Here is a 14583-nt window from a genome sequence, read left to right as displayed (position 1 = left end):
ACATAAAACCAGAGACTCTGAAACTTATAGAGAAGAAAGTGGGGAAAAGCCTCAAGGATATGGGCAAAGGGAAAATAATTACTGAACAGAACAGCAATGGCTTGTGTTGTAAGATCAAGAATCAACAAGTGGGACTTCATAAAATTGCAAAGCCTCTGTAAGGCAAAAGACACTGTCAATAAGACAACAAGGCCAACATCATATATGATAAATATGATTGCAATATTGGTCATACACAACTCAAGAAATTAAGGCAAAATGTCTTATGGGCAACACATAAAGAACAAGGTAAAAGAAGTTCTTTTTGTTCTAGTATTGTAGCAAAGTCTAGTTGATAGAGAGATTAAACAATGTTTGATTATTCAATAATATTCCAAAGTGCAATTGATTGTTCTGCAACTGCACTACAAAAACATGCCCCCAATCACAACTGTGTCAGTAAGAAGAATCTCCATGGATCCAATCCTGGTCCTGGTGCTCACTCTCTCCTGTCTGTTTCTCCTCTCACTCTGGAGACAGAGCTATGAAAGAGGGAAGCTTCCCCCTGGCCCCACTCCTCTTCCAATTATTGGAAACATCCTTCAGATAGATGTGAAGGACATCTGCCAATCCTTCACCAATGTAAGTATGCCTTATGCTCCTCCAGTATTTTGCACGGGGATATATCAGTCATGATGCTTTCAATAAAATTCTATCACTGGAGCAATATTATTTTATAATGTTCACCAAGTAGGAAACTGTAATGTGTCTATTCTTTTGTCACTAGTCCTGGTTGGTAAATTACTAATGAGCAAGGTTTCAGGTTGAAGAACACTTATGTCATTGCATTTTATAATATAATCAAAGAATTTTAAAGTTATGCTTATTCAAATCCTTATTTTCTAAACATTTTCTATTATTTTGGCTGAAGGTGGAGACTGTTGAATATTTCATTCAATAAGTCAGAAGTTTAGACAGTGATTGTTCCTGGATTAGCATGTGGTGCTTAACTCTAAAGACCTAACTGATGCTTGACATGAGGGGAAATCTCTGGACATGGCCTCACACAGGAAATGAAAGCCACAAACAGTGTGTCATAGGATATATCATAGGTTGCCAAGCTATTTTTATTACTTACAAGAACTGTCCCTTGGGCCCAGAACATTTCTTGGTGATAATATGTTTTCTCCACAAGTGCAGCATTCTGTGGTACACTTGCTATGATGCCTGCTTTCTGTAGGTTTGTAAAAATTATAAAGAACTAGACACATTAATTACTGATGACTGAAGAATTTAGGTTTCATTGTCACTTGTTCTGCTGTTTCCATAGGAGAAGTTTCATCTCTGATCCTACTGTAGTCATATGATTACTGATGGCTGTTTCTGTGTGAAGTGAGCATGAGCATCCAATAGAGATTAAGAAGAGTTCTATTTAATTCTTTTCTTCTTCGCAATAGGGCCCTAGAAAGAAAAGTAGAATTATCATTCTTCAGTTTCTTTGTGAAATAAGATAACATCATAATATCATAGTGTGATATTTTACATTCATCAATATGTCAGCTGTCTTATGGTTTCTTGTCACTCTATAGGTCATCCGCATATGATAAATATTCAAAATTCAAGATATATGCAATTAAAATGAGTCTTTCTAGTTAAAAATATTATTGCGCAGTACTATTACCAGTCTAAAAGGGTTCTAAACCATTGAGAATGCAGGTATATTTTCCTAATATTTCCATTTTCTTTTCATTTCTAGTTATCAAGAGTTTATGGTCCTGTGTATACTCTATATTTGGGCAGGAAGCCCACTGTGGTGTTGCATGGATATGAGGCAGTGAAGGAAGCTCTGGTTGACCATGGGGATGTCTTTGCTGGAAGGGGAAGGCTCCCAGTTTTTGATAAAGCTACTAATGGAATGGGTAAGTATACATGTACTGCATAGTATGCATAGTGAGCTAAAGGATGGAGAGCAGAGGCCAACTCTGTGCCTGAGACACAGTTTGGGATTCTATGGCAGCCACCAGACATCCTCTACTTCTACTCCAGGATTTACTCTGTAATGTCTGTTTTTATTGCTTTAGGCATTGGATTTAGTAATGGAAGTGTATGGAAAAACACGAGGCACTTCTCACTCATGACTCTGCGGAATTTAGGCATGGGAAAAAGGAGCATTGAGGACCGTGTTCAAGAGGAAGCACGTTGCCTTGTGGAGGAACTTAGGAAAACCAATGGTAAGTGCAGGTTTAGAGGAAGAGAGACCCCCTAGGTCTTGCAAATTTTATATGCTGCAGCACAGGGGGACACCATGGCCAAGAAGTGGGAGTGGGTGGGTAGGGGAGCAGGGCAAAGGGATGGTATAGGGAACATTTGGGATAGCATTTGAAAAGTAAATAAAGAAAAAATGTAATAAAAACAAGCAAACAAGAAAGAATATGGCATATAATTCTTGATCTAGGTATGGCTATATGAGTGATTTTGTTCCTATCTTATTGAAAGTAATTTTTTCCCCTAATGAGGTGTATAGGTCTCATGTCAGTGTTCCAAAGCATTGTCAAGCCATGCATTGCCCTTAGCATAAATGTAGCATAGAATTTATAAAGTATATTAACATGATAGCAAGGGCAAGGTGTCTTATATGTGTATTTTAATAATATTTTACAATTGTTTCCAAATTTTCAGGCTCACCCTGTGATCCCACCTTCATCCTGGGCTGTGCTCCCTGCAATGTCATCTGCTCAATTATTTTCCAGGATCGTTTTGATTATAAAGATCGGGATTTTCTAAACTTGTTGGAAAAACTGGATGAAATATCCAAGATTCTGAGCACCCCCTGGTTGCAGGTGAAGTCATGATTCCTTGACTCTGAGAACATTCTTTTTCTCTTTCTTACTCATGGGTCAGATTGAACAAAGACCGAGTAGTGAGGTGACCAGACGTGACAGTTCTGACTAACGTATTATGGAACAAATATTTGGAAGCAAGTTCCAAACCTCTTGCTATACAAATGGAAAACCAGAAGGGGGCAATGCCAGGATAGCTTTGGCCTGCTTAGTAACACCCTATCCTTTGATTTCCCCATTAACTTCCCCAAAAATCTGTGTTTAAGTACTGTATTCGCTTCTAGAAATTTGACAAGCCACTCTTAGGAATTCTTCTACTATGTAAAGTTATTGGCCTCTTTTCAACAATTACACACATCATCATATTACCAGAAAGGAGTATCTCAGTACAGAAAGACTATTCTCTTAAAAGGAGAAAGAATATGTGTGGCAATGAGAGCTGCCAAGAAGCAGTTACTTCAGTGGCTTGGTGCATAAGCAAGAACTCTAGTTTACAGGGTAAGAGGAAGAAGTTACAAGGTGCATGATTTCATTCTGTGTGGACCATAAGCATCCTCCCAGAATTGTCTTATGCTGAACTAGCCTTTCATGAAAACTACATAAAGAATGATTGTATTGGTAAACTCCACACGGGTTTTGGTATATAATTTATTTTAAGGCATAAACTCTTTTGTGTAAAAAGCTGCTTGGTAAGAATAAAATCTTGAGGTATTAAATTTCTTCTGTAAATCAACTCACGCAGACATCTTAAGTTCTTCTGTAGAGTATGTGTGTAAGTAATTTACATATGTGATATTTCAAACATGAGATTAGAGTTCTTGGAGCTATCAAAGAAGAGACATGAACATATTTTGCACAAAAAAGATATGTGAGTGTGAAATTTTTGCTATGTTCTTTGGTCATTTGGGTAGTAATTTCTCCCTTGTATTTCTCTATTAGAATAGAGAATTAGCATGTATGAAAAAGACTACCTACTTAAGATGAACTAAAGTACATATTTTTGATCTATCAATGCAAATCAATCATGTAGTATGATATGAATATACCTTAATTAGTTCATTACAATTTATTCATTTAGTAAATTCTTGAATTTCCCTATAGGTTTGCAATACATTTCCTGCTCTGCTTGATTATTGTCCAGGAAGTCATAACCAATTTTTTAAAAATTATGCTTATATTAAAAATTTCCTTTTGGAGAAAATAAGGGAACATAAAGAATCATTGGATGTTACAATTCCTCGGGACTTTATTGATTATTTCCTAATTAAAGGAGCCCAGGTAAAGAGTTTATATACATTTATATAATTACTAAATTGATCAAGTTTTTAATAGTCCATACACTTTACAGTGAATACTCACTAATTTCAAATGATGTCTAAAATCATGACAATACCATGTGAAAAACAATTTAGTAATTATTATTTTGTTTGAGTGTGAATGAAAGAAATATAATTAATCATTAATTTACACTGGTTTTTAAATTACAAACAAAAGAAAGAATTTAAAATCATCTTGTGAGTAGAAACGCCACAGAAAAGGTAGATGGGATGAAAGGAATTCCAACTTACTCATACATCATGAACTGTCCTATTTTACCATGGACACAGATATCATCATACCACAGGGATGGATCACTAACATATCCTACAGGTTAAAATTGATAGTGAGGTACTTGTACAGGGGATATTGAAAAGACTGAATGATGTAGGGAGAGGTGTACCTTGGTAAGAGTGGGTAGATGAAAGAGTAAAGCTTTAAGTATAATTTCTAATTAACTTGCTCCAGTGGGGATAGAGATGGGAATTATTTGGACATGTTCTCAGGAGTAACTGTTGGTATTGTGTAAATTGGGAAAAACACATTTTATCTACATTTTCTGAGATATTCTCACTTAAAAAAGCAATCACTAATAAATACCCGTTATTATTGGAGAGAATCAGATCTGCTCCCCTCATCTCTTTATATCCTTTGCTAGCAGTCCAGTTCACATGGATTCTTTCCTGAAACATTTTTTAAATTTATTTTTTTATTAGATATTTTCTTTATATACATTTCAAATGCTAACCTGAAAGTTCCCTATACTCTCCCCTATCCTGCTCTCCTACCCACCCACTCCCTCTTCTTGGCCCTGGCATTCTTCTGTACTAGGATATATAAAGTTTGCAATACCAAGGGGCCTCTCTTTTCAGTGATGGCCAACCAGGCCATCTTCTGCTACATATGCAGCTAGAGATACGAGCTCTGGGGTTACTGGCTAGTTCATATTGTTGTTCCACATATAGAGTTGTAGACCCTTCAGCTCCTTGGGTGCTTTCTCTAGCTTCTCCATTGGGGACCCTGTGTTCCATCTTATAGATGACTGTGAGCATCCACTTCTGTATCTGCCAGGCACTGGCATAGCCTCATACAAGACAGGTATAACAGGAAAATCTTCAGCAAAATCTTCAGCAAAATCTTTCGGGCATATGCAATAGTGTCTGGGTTTGGTGGCTGATTATAGGAAGGATCCTCGAGTGGGGTAGTCTCTGGATAGTCCATCCTTTTGTCTTATCTCCAAACTTTGTGTCTGTAACTCCTTCCATGGGTATTTTGTTCCCTATTCTATGGAGGGATGAAGTATCCACCCATTGGTCTTCCCTCTTCTTGGCTTTCTTGTGTTTTGCAAATTTTATCTTGGGTGTTCTATGTTTCTGGGTTAATATCCACTTATCAGTGAGTGCATATCTAATGACTGCTTTTGTGATTGGGTTACCTCAAATTTTAACAGTATTTCAAATGTGAGCTCCTCAATGTCAGTACTCATTTTGCCAGACTGTCTTACCCACGTTCACGCGACCGGCCAGGAAGAACGCAACAAACCGGAATCTTCTGCGGCAAAACTTTATTGCTTACATCTTCAGGAGCAAGAGTGCAAGAGCGCAAGAGTGCAAGAGCAAGAGAGAGCAAGAAAGCAAGAAAAAGAACAAGAACAAGAAAGCAAGAGCAAGAAGAAGAACAAGAGCAAGAAAGAGAAAAAGAACAAGAACAAGAAAGCGAGAGAGAGAAAAAGCAAGAACAAGAGAGAGAAAAAGAATGGCAAAACCCCGTCCCTTTTAAGGAGAATTATCCTCCGCCTAGGACGTATTACTCCCTGATTGGCTGCAGCCCATCGGCCCAGTTGTCATCACGAGAAAGGCAGAACACATGGCGGGAAAACTGCCCCTGCACGTGTGCAGATTATGTTTACCACTTAGAACACAGCTGTCAGCGCCATCTTATAATGGCAAATGTGAGGGCGGCTCCCCACAGATCCCCCTTTTCTTTTAATAAGAGCAATAGGCCACCCATATTAATGAGAGTGGAGATAGAGGTCAAATCCCCAGTGTGCAGGTAAAGGAGCCATGTACAGGATTAGCTCTTAGGCTCACAGGCTTTTACCCAGAGCAACCCTGACCTGCTCCCGTGTCGTTTTTCCTGGGGAGAAGGACACTTGGACACTCAACCTTCTTGAAAGATGACATGTCTCCCTAGAATAGGCTCATATATGCCGCAGAGCCCTTCTACTGCAGTGCTTAGCCGTGCAACTCTCTCGGGCTGCTGAAGCACACTCACTCTATCCCGTGCAATGAGACTAGCCTCGTGGGGTGCAAGAGCTGAATGGCCAGCGACCTATTGCTTAAGCATAGATAACCATATATCAGGGGAAGCACCATGTTCTAGAGCTGCAAGTGCCTGGGCAATAACCACCTTGTCTCTCCTAGTTTGGGCCTTAAGCTTACAGACCAACCAGAGAAGCAACACTAATCCACAGCAAAGTATATCTCCAAATAATCCCACCCATACCCATTCTTTAAAGAAGGAAAATGCTGAGGAGATCCAATTGGGTAATCCTTTGATCAGGGACAGGTCCAAGCGCGTGGAGTTGACCTGAATGATGGCAATTCTCAATTCCCGAAGGGTCTGTTCATTCAGCCGTCCAATTCTGTAACATATACTGAGAAAGACTTTTTTGACAAATTAGCTGCCCTAGTAAATTTCTCATACTGAATGGAAGTAACGCATAATGAGGGGTCCCCCAAGCTCCCGACAAACCCTGAGCCAGTCTTGTAAACCTTTGTTCTTTCTTGGGGCTATGGCCGCTCTGCATTCCTGCGTTCTACCAGAGGTGCGGCTTGCTCCAAATCTGCAAAAATACGCTCTGCTGCCTCTGTCATTCTGGCCACAAAATCTGAGAATGACTCCTGAGGTCTCTGGACGATCTTTGTTAGTTGTCCAGTGGCTTCACCTGCTCGGGAGAGCGCCTTCCAGGCCCTAATAGCCTTTTCATCTGATTCAGAACTATTAAGAACTGGCTCCTTGAGCTCATCTAGTGATGAGTATAGGCTCCTTCTCCTAGAGACCTCCACTAATTGATCTTTTTTCTTTTCTTTTCCCTTCTCCTTCCTTCTAATCTCTCCCCAGGTATTCTTACCTGACCTAAACTTTTCCTCAGTTCAAGACCCTTGGAAAGGCCTGTATACTTATTTTGTGCGCCATATTTCCTCTTTGCTCCTACTCTCTCTCCCCGCTTTACTTCTGATAGATTGCCCTGAATTTCATCCAGAATTTTCAGCCCTGCCTTAACCGCTTGATAACATGTGAAAAGGAACAAAAAGGCTCCTAACACTAGAGAAAGTTCAAGGCCAAACATACCTTGTAAAGCTATTTCCCACTTTACTTCTGATAGACTGTCTTGAATTTCGTTAGAAAGTTCAAGGCCAGACTTACCTTGTAAAGCTATTTCCCACTTTACTTCTGATAGACTGTCTTGAATTTCGTTAGAAAGTTCAAGACCAGACTTACCTTGTAAAGCTATACTTACGGGTACCCTGTTCCCCAGCTGAAGAGTTCTGAATTCACGCAGTTGAATCCTTCTCAACAGTCTGTTTTACGGGAACACTTCATTACCACCATTCCCCAGCTGAAGAGTTCTGAATTCACGCAGTTGAATCCTTCTCAACAGTCTGTTTTACGGGAACACTTCATTACCACCATTCCCCAGCTGAAGAGTTCTGAATTCACGCAGTTGAATCCTTCTCAACAGTCTGTTTTACGGGAACACTTCATTACCACCATTCCCCAGCTGAAGAGTTCTGAATTCACGCTGGATCCTTCTCAACAGTCTGTGTTGCGGGAACACTTCATTACCATGACCCGCAGTTCTGGTTCCGGAATGAGGGATCTTCCTTGTGCCGGTGATGGTAACCGTCCCAGGTTTTCTCGTCCCAGGATTTCTCGTCCCAGGTTTTCTCGTCCCGGGTTTCGGCACCAACTCTTACCTGCGTTCACGCGACCGGCCAGGAAGAACGCAACAAACCGGAATCTTCTGCGGCAAAACTTTATTGCTTACATCTTCAGGAGCAAGAGAGCAAGAGCGCAAGAGTGCAAGAGCAAGAGAGAGCAAGAAAGCAAGAAAAAGAACAAGAACAAGAAAGCAAGAGCAAGAAGAAGAACAAGAGCAAGAAAGAGAAAAAGAACAAGAACAAGAAAGCAAGAGAGAGAAAAAGCAAGAACAAGAGAGAGAAAAAGAATGGCAAAACCCCGTCCCTTTTAAGGAGAATTATCCTCCGCCTAGGACGTATTACTCCCTGATTGGCTGCAGCCCATCGGCCCAGTTGTCATCACGAGAAAGGCAGAACACATGGCGGGAAAACTGCCCCTGCACGTGTGCAGATTATGTTTACCACTTAGAACACAGCTGTCAGCGCCATCTTATAATGGCAAATGTGATGGCGGCTCCCCACAAGACTGCTTGACCATTCTGGATCCTATACAGTTCCTTTTGAATTTTAAGATATGTTAGCACGTTCTACAAAGCGTCCAGTTGTGTACTCATACAAAAATTGCACTTAATCTCTCAATCATTTTAAAGAGTTGTTCCATTTTTTTAAATTAGGTATTTATTTCATTAACATTTCCAATGCTATCCCAAAAGTCTCCCACATGCTCCCCCACCCACTTCCACTTCTTGGCCCTGGCCTTCCCCTGTACTGAGGCATATAAAGTTTGCACGAGCAATGGGCCTCTCTTTCCATTGATGGCCGACTAGGCCATCTTTTGATACATATGTAGCTAGAGACATGAGCTCCAGGGGGTACTGGTTAGTTCATATTGTTGTTCCACCTATAGGGTTGCAGATCCCTTTAGCTCCTTCGGTACTTTCTCTAGCTCCTCCATTGGGAGCCCTGTGATCCATCCAATAGCTGACTGTGAGCATCCACTTCTGTGTTTGCTAGGCCCAAGAATAGCCTCACAAGAGACAGCTATATCTGGGTCCTTTCAGCAAAATTTTGCTAGTGTATGCAATGGTGTCAGTGTTTGGAGGCTGATTATGGGATGGATCCCTGGATATGGCAGTCTTTAGATGGTCCATCCTTTCATCTCAGCTCCAAACTTTGTCTCTGTAGCTCCTTCCATGGGTGTTTTGTTCCCAATTCTAAGAAGGGCAAAGTGTCCACACTTTGGTCTTCGTTCTTCTTGAGTTTCATGTGTTTTGCAAACTGTATCTTATATCTTAGGTATTCTAAGTTTCTGGGCTAATATCCACTTATCAGTGAGTACATATCATGTGAGGTCTTTTGTGATTGTGTTACCTTACTCAGGATGAGGCCCTCCAGGTCCATCCATTTGCCTAGGAATTTCATAAATTCATTCTTTTTATAGCTGAGTAGTACTCCATTGTGTAAATGTACCACATTTTCTGTATACATTCCTCTGTTGAGGGACATCTGAGATTCCACCTCACACCAATCAGAATGGCTAAGATCAAAAATTCAGGTGACAGTAGATGCTGGCGAGGATGTGGAGAAAGAGGAACACTCTTCAGTTGTTGGTGGGATTGCAAGCTTGTACAACTACCCTGGAAATCAGTCTGGCGGTTCCTCAGAAAATTGGACATAGTCCTACCGGAGGATCCCGCAATACCTCTCCTGGGCATATATCCAGAAGATATTCCAACTGGTAAGAAGGACACATGTTCCAGTATGTTCATAGCAGCCTTATTTATAATAGCCAGAATCTGGAGTTGTTCCATTTTTAAAACAGACATAAAACTAACATATGATGCTAATAAGTGGATTTTGCATGCACTGTAGTATTATTTAATGCATTTAGAAACACTACACCTACCAAGTAACTAGTTTCAAGATGCTGTCTCATTCTTCAAATATACCACAGTAATTAACAGATACTCCTCAACCTCCACCACATTATTAGTAACTGTTGGAGTGATTTCTTTCTTTATCGAGTTTCCTCTGTCTCTGAGACTGAGTAAACTAACATCCAAACCTGTTCTTCGGGTATGAGACTTTATTTTCTGTCTTCTTGCACTTGGGTAAAATATTAGATGTTCCTGTATGTGTAGTCTGCTTCCATACTTCCTACTTCTGTTACAGAAAACTTCATTTAGAAGGATGAGAACCATAATGCAGATTTTCATCATTCATGTATCTTTCTGTTATATCTACATCTAACTTGCCTAAGTAATTTATCTGGGAATATCTGTGTACATGATTTTTGACATCATGTTTGCACTTTATGTGTGCATATATACAATAACTGAGGTTTCTAATTCAAATGGCAATTTCATATTTATCTTTGTAAATAACTGCTGTAACTTTCAAAAGACAATATATAATTTAGTAGATAAAAGATCCTTCATTTTTAAAAGTTTTATTTCTTGTGTGAGGCAGTTTGGTCTGCACATCACTCTGTGCATATCTAGACATCTAAGTTCTTTGGGTCTTTTTTTTAATTAATATTTTTTATTACATATTTTCCTCAATTACATTTCCAATGCTATCCCAAAAGTCCCCCATACCCTCCCCCCCCACTTCCCTACCCACTCATTCCATTTTTTTTGGCTCTGGCGTTCCCCTGTACTGGGGCATATACAGTTTCCAAGTCCAATGGGCCTCTCTTTCCAGTGATGGCCGACTAGGCCATCTTTTGATACATATGTAGCTAGAGTCAAGAGCTCCGGGGTACAGGTTAGTTCATAATGTTGTTCCACCTATAGGGTTGCAGGTCCCTTTAGCTCCTTGGGTACTTTCTCTAGCTCCTCCATTGGGAGCCCTGTGATCCATGCAATAGCTGACTGTGAGCATCCACTTAGGTGTTTGCTAGGCCCCAGCATAGTCTCACAAGAGACAGCTACATCTGGGTCCTTTTGATAAAATCTTGCTAGTGTATGCAATGGTGTCAGTGTTTGGAAGCTGATTATGGGGTGGATCCCTGGATATGGCAGTCTCTAGATGGTCCATCCTTTCGTCTCAGCTCCAAACTTTGTCTCTGTAACTCCTTCCATGGGTGTTTTGTTCCCAATTCTAAGGAGGGGCATAGTGTCCACACTTCAGTCTTCATTCTTCTTGAGTTTCATGTGTTTAGCAAATTGTATCTTATATCTTGGGTATCCTAGGTTTTGGGCTAATATCCACTTATCAGTGAGTACATATAGTGTGAGTTCCTTGGTGAATGTGTTACCTCACTCAGGATGATGCCCTCCAGGTCCATCCATTTGGCTAGGAATTTCATAAATTCATTCTTTTTAATAGCAGAGTAGTACTCCATTGTGTAAATGTACCACATTTTCTGTATCCATTCCTTTGTTGAGGGGCATCTGGGTTCTTTCCAGCTTCTGGCTATTATAATTGAGGCTGCTATGAACATAGTGGAGCATGTGTCCTTCTTACCGGTTGGGACATCTTCTGGATATATGCCCAGGAGAGGTATTGCTGGATCCTCCAGTAGTACTATGTCCAATTCTCTGAGGAACCGCCAGACTGATTTCCAGAGTGTTTGTACAAGCCTGCAATCCCACCAACAATGGAGGAGTGTTCCTCTTTCTCCACATCCTCTCCAGCATCTGCTGTCACCTGAATTTTTGATCTTAGCCATTCTGACTGGTGTGAGGTGGAATCTCAGGGTTGTTTTGATTTGCATTTCCCTGATGATTAAGGATGTTGAACATTTTTTCCAGGTGCTTCTCTGCCATTCGGTGTTCCTCAGGTGAGAATTCTTTGTTCAGTTCTGAGCTCCATTTTTTAATGGGGTTATTTGATTTTATGAAGTCCACCTTCTTGAGTTCTTTATATATGTTGGATATTAGTCCCCTATCTGATTTAGGATAGGTAAACATCCTTTCCCAATCTGTTGGTGGTCTTTTTGTCTTATTGACGGTGTCTTTTGCCTTGCAGAAACTTTGGAGTTTCATGAGGTCCCATTTGTCAATTCTCGATCTTACAGCACAAGCCATTGCTGTTCTGTTCAGGAATTTTTCCCCTGTGCCCATATCTTCAAGGCTTTTCCCCACGTTCTCCTCTATAAGTTTCAGTGTCTCTGGTTTTATGTGGAGTTCCTTGATCCACTTAGATTTGACCTTAGTACAAGGAGATAGGTATGGATCGATTCGCATTCTTCTACATGATAACAACCAGTTATGCCAGCACCAATTGTTGAAAATGCTGTCTTTCTTCCACTGGATGGTTTTAGCTCCCTTGTCCAAGACCAAGTGACCATAGGTGTGTGGGTTCATTTCTGGGTCTTCAATTCTATTCCATTGGTCTACTTGTCTGTCTCTATACCAGTACCATGCAGTTTTAAATCACAATTGCTCTGTAGTAAAGCTTTAGGTCAGGCATGGTGATTCCACCAGAGGTTCCTTTATCCTTGAGAAGAGTTTTTGCTATACTAGGTTTTTTGTTATTCCAGATGAATTTGCAGATTGCTCTTTCTAATTCGTTTAAGAATTGAGTTGGAATTTTGATGGGGATTGCATTGAATCTGTAGATTGCTTTTGGCAAGATAGCCATTTTTACAATGTTGATCCTGCCAATCCATGAGCATGGGAGATCTTTCCATCTTCTGAGATCTTCTTTAATTTCTTTCTTCAGAGACTTGAAGTTTTTATCATACAGATCTTTCACTTCCTTAGTTAGAGTCATGCCAAGGTATTTTATATTATTTGTGACTATTGAGAAGGGTGTTGTTTCCCTACTTTCTTTCTCAGCCTGTTTATTCTTTGTGTAGAGAAAGACCATTGACTTGTTTGAGTTAATTTTATATCCAGCTACTTCACCGAAGCTGTTTATCAGGTTTAGGAGTTCTTTGGTGGAATTTTTAGGGTCACTGATATATACTATCATATCATCTGCAAAAAGTGATATTTTGACTTCCTCTTTTCCAATTTGTATCCCCTTGATCTCCTTTTGTTGTCGAATTGCTCTGGCTAATACTTCAAGTACTATGTTGAAAAGGTAGGGAGAAAGTGGGCAGCCTTGTCTAGTCCCTGATTTTAGTGTGATTGCTTCCAGCTTCTCTCCATTTAATTTGATGTTGGCTACTGGTTTGCTGTAGTTTGTTTTTATCATGTTTAGTTATGGGTCTTGAGTTCCTGATCTTTCCAAGACTTTTATCGTGAATGGGTGTTGGATCTTGTCAAATGCTTTTTCTGCATCTAACAAGATGATCATGTGGTTTTTGTCTTTGAGTTTGTTTATATAATGGATTACATTGATGGATTTTCGTATATTAAACCATCCCTGCGTCCCTGGAATAAAACCTACTTGGTCAGGATGGATGATTGCTTTAATGTGTTCTTGGATTCGGTTAGCGAGAATTTTATTGAGTATTTTTGCATTGATATTCATAAGAGAAATTGGTCTGAAGTTCTCTATCTTTGTTGGATCTTTCTGTGTTTTAGGTATCAGAGTAATTGTGGCTTCATAAAATGAGTTGGGTAGAGTACCTTCTACTTCTATTTTGTGAAATAATTTGTGCAGAACTAGAATTAGATCTTCTTTGAAGGTCTGATAGAACTCTGCACTAAACCCGTCTGGTCCTGGGCTTTTTTTTGGTTGGGAGACTATTAATAACTGCTTCTATTTCTTTGGGGATATGGGACTGTTTAGATCGTTAACTTGATCCTGATTTAACTTTGGTACCTGGTATCTGTCCAGAAATTTGTCCATTTCATCCAGGTTTTCCAGTTTTGTTGAATATAGTCTTTTGTAGAAGGATCTGATGGTGTTTTGGATTTCTTCAGGATCTGTTGTTATGTCTCCCTTTTCATTTCTGATTTTGTTAATTAGGATGCTGTCCCTGTGCCCTCTAGTGAGTCTATCTAAGGGTTTATCTATCTTGTTGATTTTCTCAAAGAACCAACTCCTCTTTTGGTTAATTCTTTGAATAGTTCTTCTTGTTTCTGCTTGGTTAATTTCACCCCTGAGTTTGATTATTTCCTGCCGTCTACTCCTCTTGGGTGAATTTTCATCCTTTTTTCTAGAGCTTTTAGATGTGCTGTCAAGCTGCTAGTGTGTGCTCTCTCCAGTTTCTTCTTGGAGGCACTCAGAGCTATGAGTTTCCCTCTTAGAAATGCTTTCATTTTGTCCCATAGGTTTGGGTATGTTGTGCCTTCTTTGGGTCTTTATTTTAATCAGTGGTTCAACACTGCCACACTTTCATTTTTGTAATCTGTAGCAAGTTTCTACATTTGGGGAATATCTTCCACAGTTTCATTTGAATCTTTGGATTATATTTCCCGTTTTAACTTTATTACAGTGGGAAGTGATTAATTGCATTACTTTGAGGAATATTTCTATTATTTGAAAACAATTCCATTTCAAATACTTGTTCATGAGAAAATTTCCACTTACTAATATAGTTTTTGTTTCTTAGTATCAGAAATGGTTTGAAGTGTGTATACCTTTCATATCTTTGATTATAAAATCTTAAGTCTTATTTCCACTAT

At 39.7% G+C, this 14583-nt stretch overlaps 1 protein-coding gene across 2 annotated transcripts in view; it reads left to right on the top strand.

The window, feature by feature from the left end:
• Positions 1-419: 419 nt before the first annotated feature.
• The window catches only part of Cyp2c54 (cytochrome P450, family 2, subfamily c, polypeptide 54), a 35907-nt gene continuing 21743 nt past the window's right edge, over positions 420-14583 (top strand). The window contains exons 1-5 of one of the 2 annotated variants that reach the window (NM_206537.2): positions 452-621; positions 1736-1898; positions 2061-2210; positions 2659-2819; positions 3921-4097. In NM_206537.2, the coding sequence (NP_996260.1) occupies positions 454-621; positions 1736-1898; positions 2061-2210; positions 2659-2819; positions 3921-4097 (819 nt within the window). In that variant the 5' untranslated portion in view covers positions 452-453. Of the gene's footprint in view, positions 622-1735; positions 1899-2060; positions 2211-2658; positions 2820-3920; positions 4098-14583 lie in introns of both variants that reach the window. The other variant, XM_006527172.2, reaches the window with a different exon arrangement.

The sequence above is a fragment of the Mus musculus genome, chromosome 19 (assembly GCF_000001635.26).
Source record: "Mus musculus strain C57BL/6J chromosome 19, GRCm38.p6 C57BL/6J".
Lineage (NCBI taxonomy): Eukaryota > Metazoa > Chordata > Mammalia > Rodentia > Muridae > Mus > Mus musculus.
Note: the sequence above shows the minus strand (reverse complement) of the source record. Positions and strands in the feature narration are given on the sequence as shown.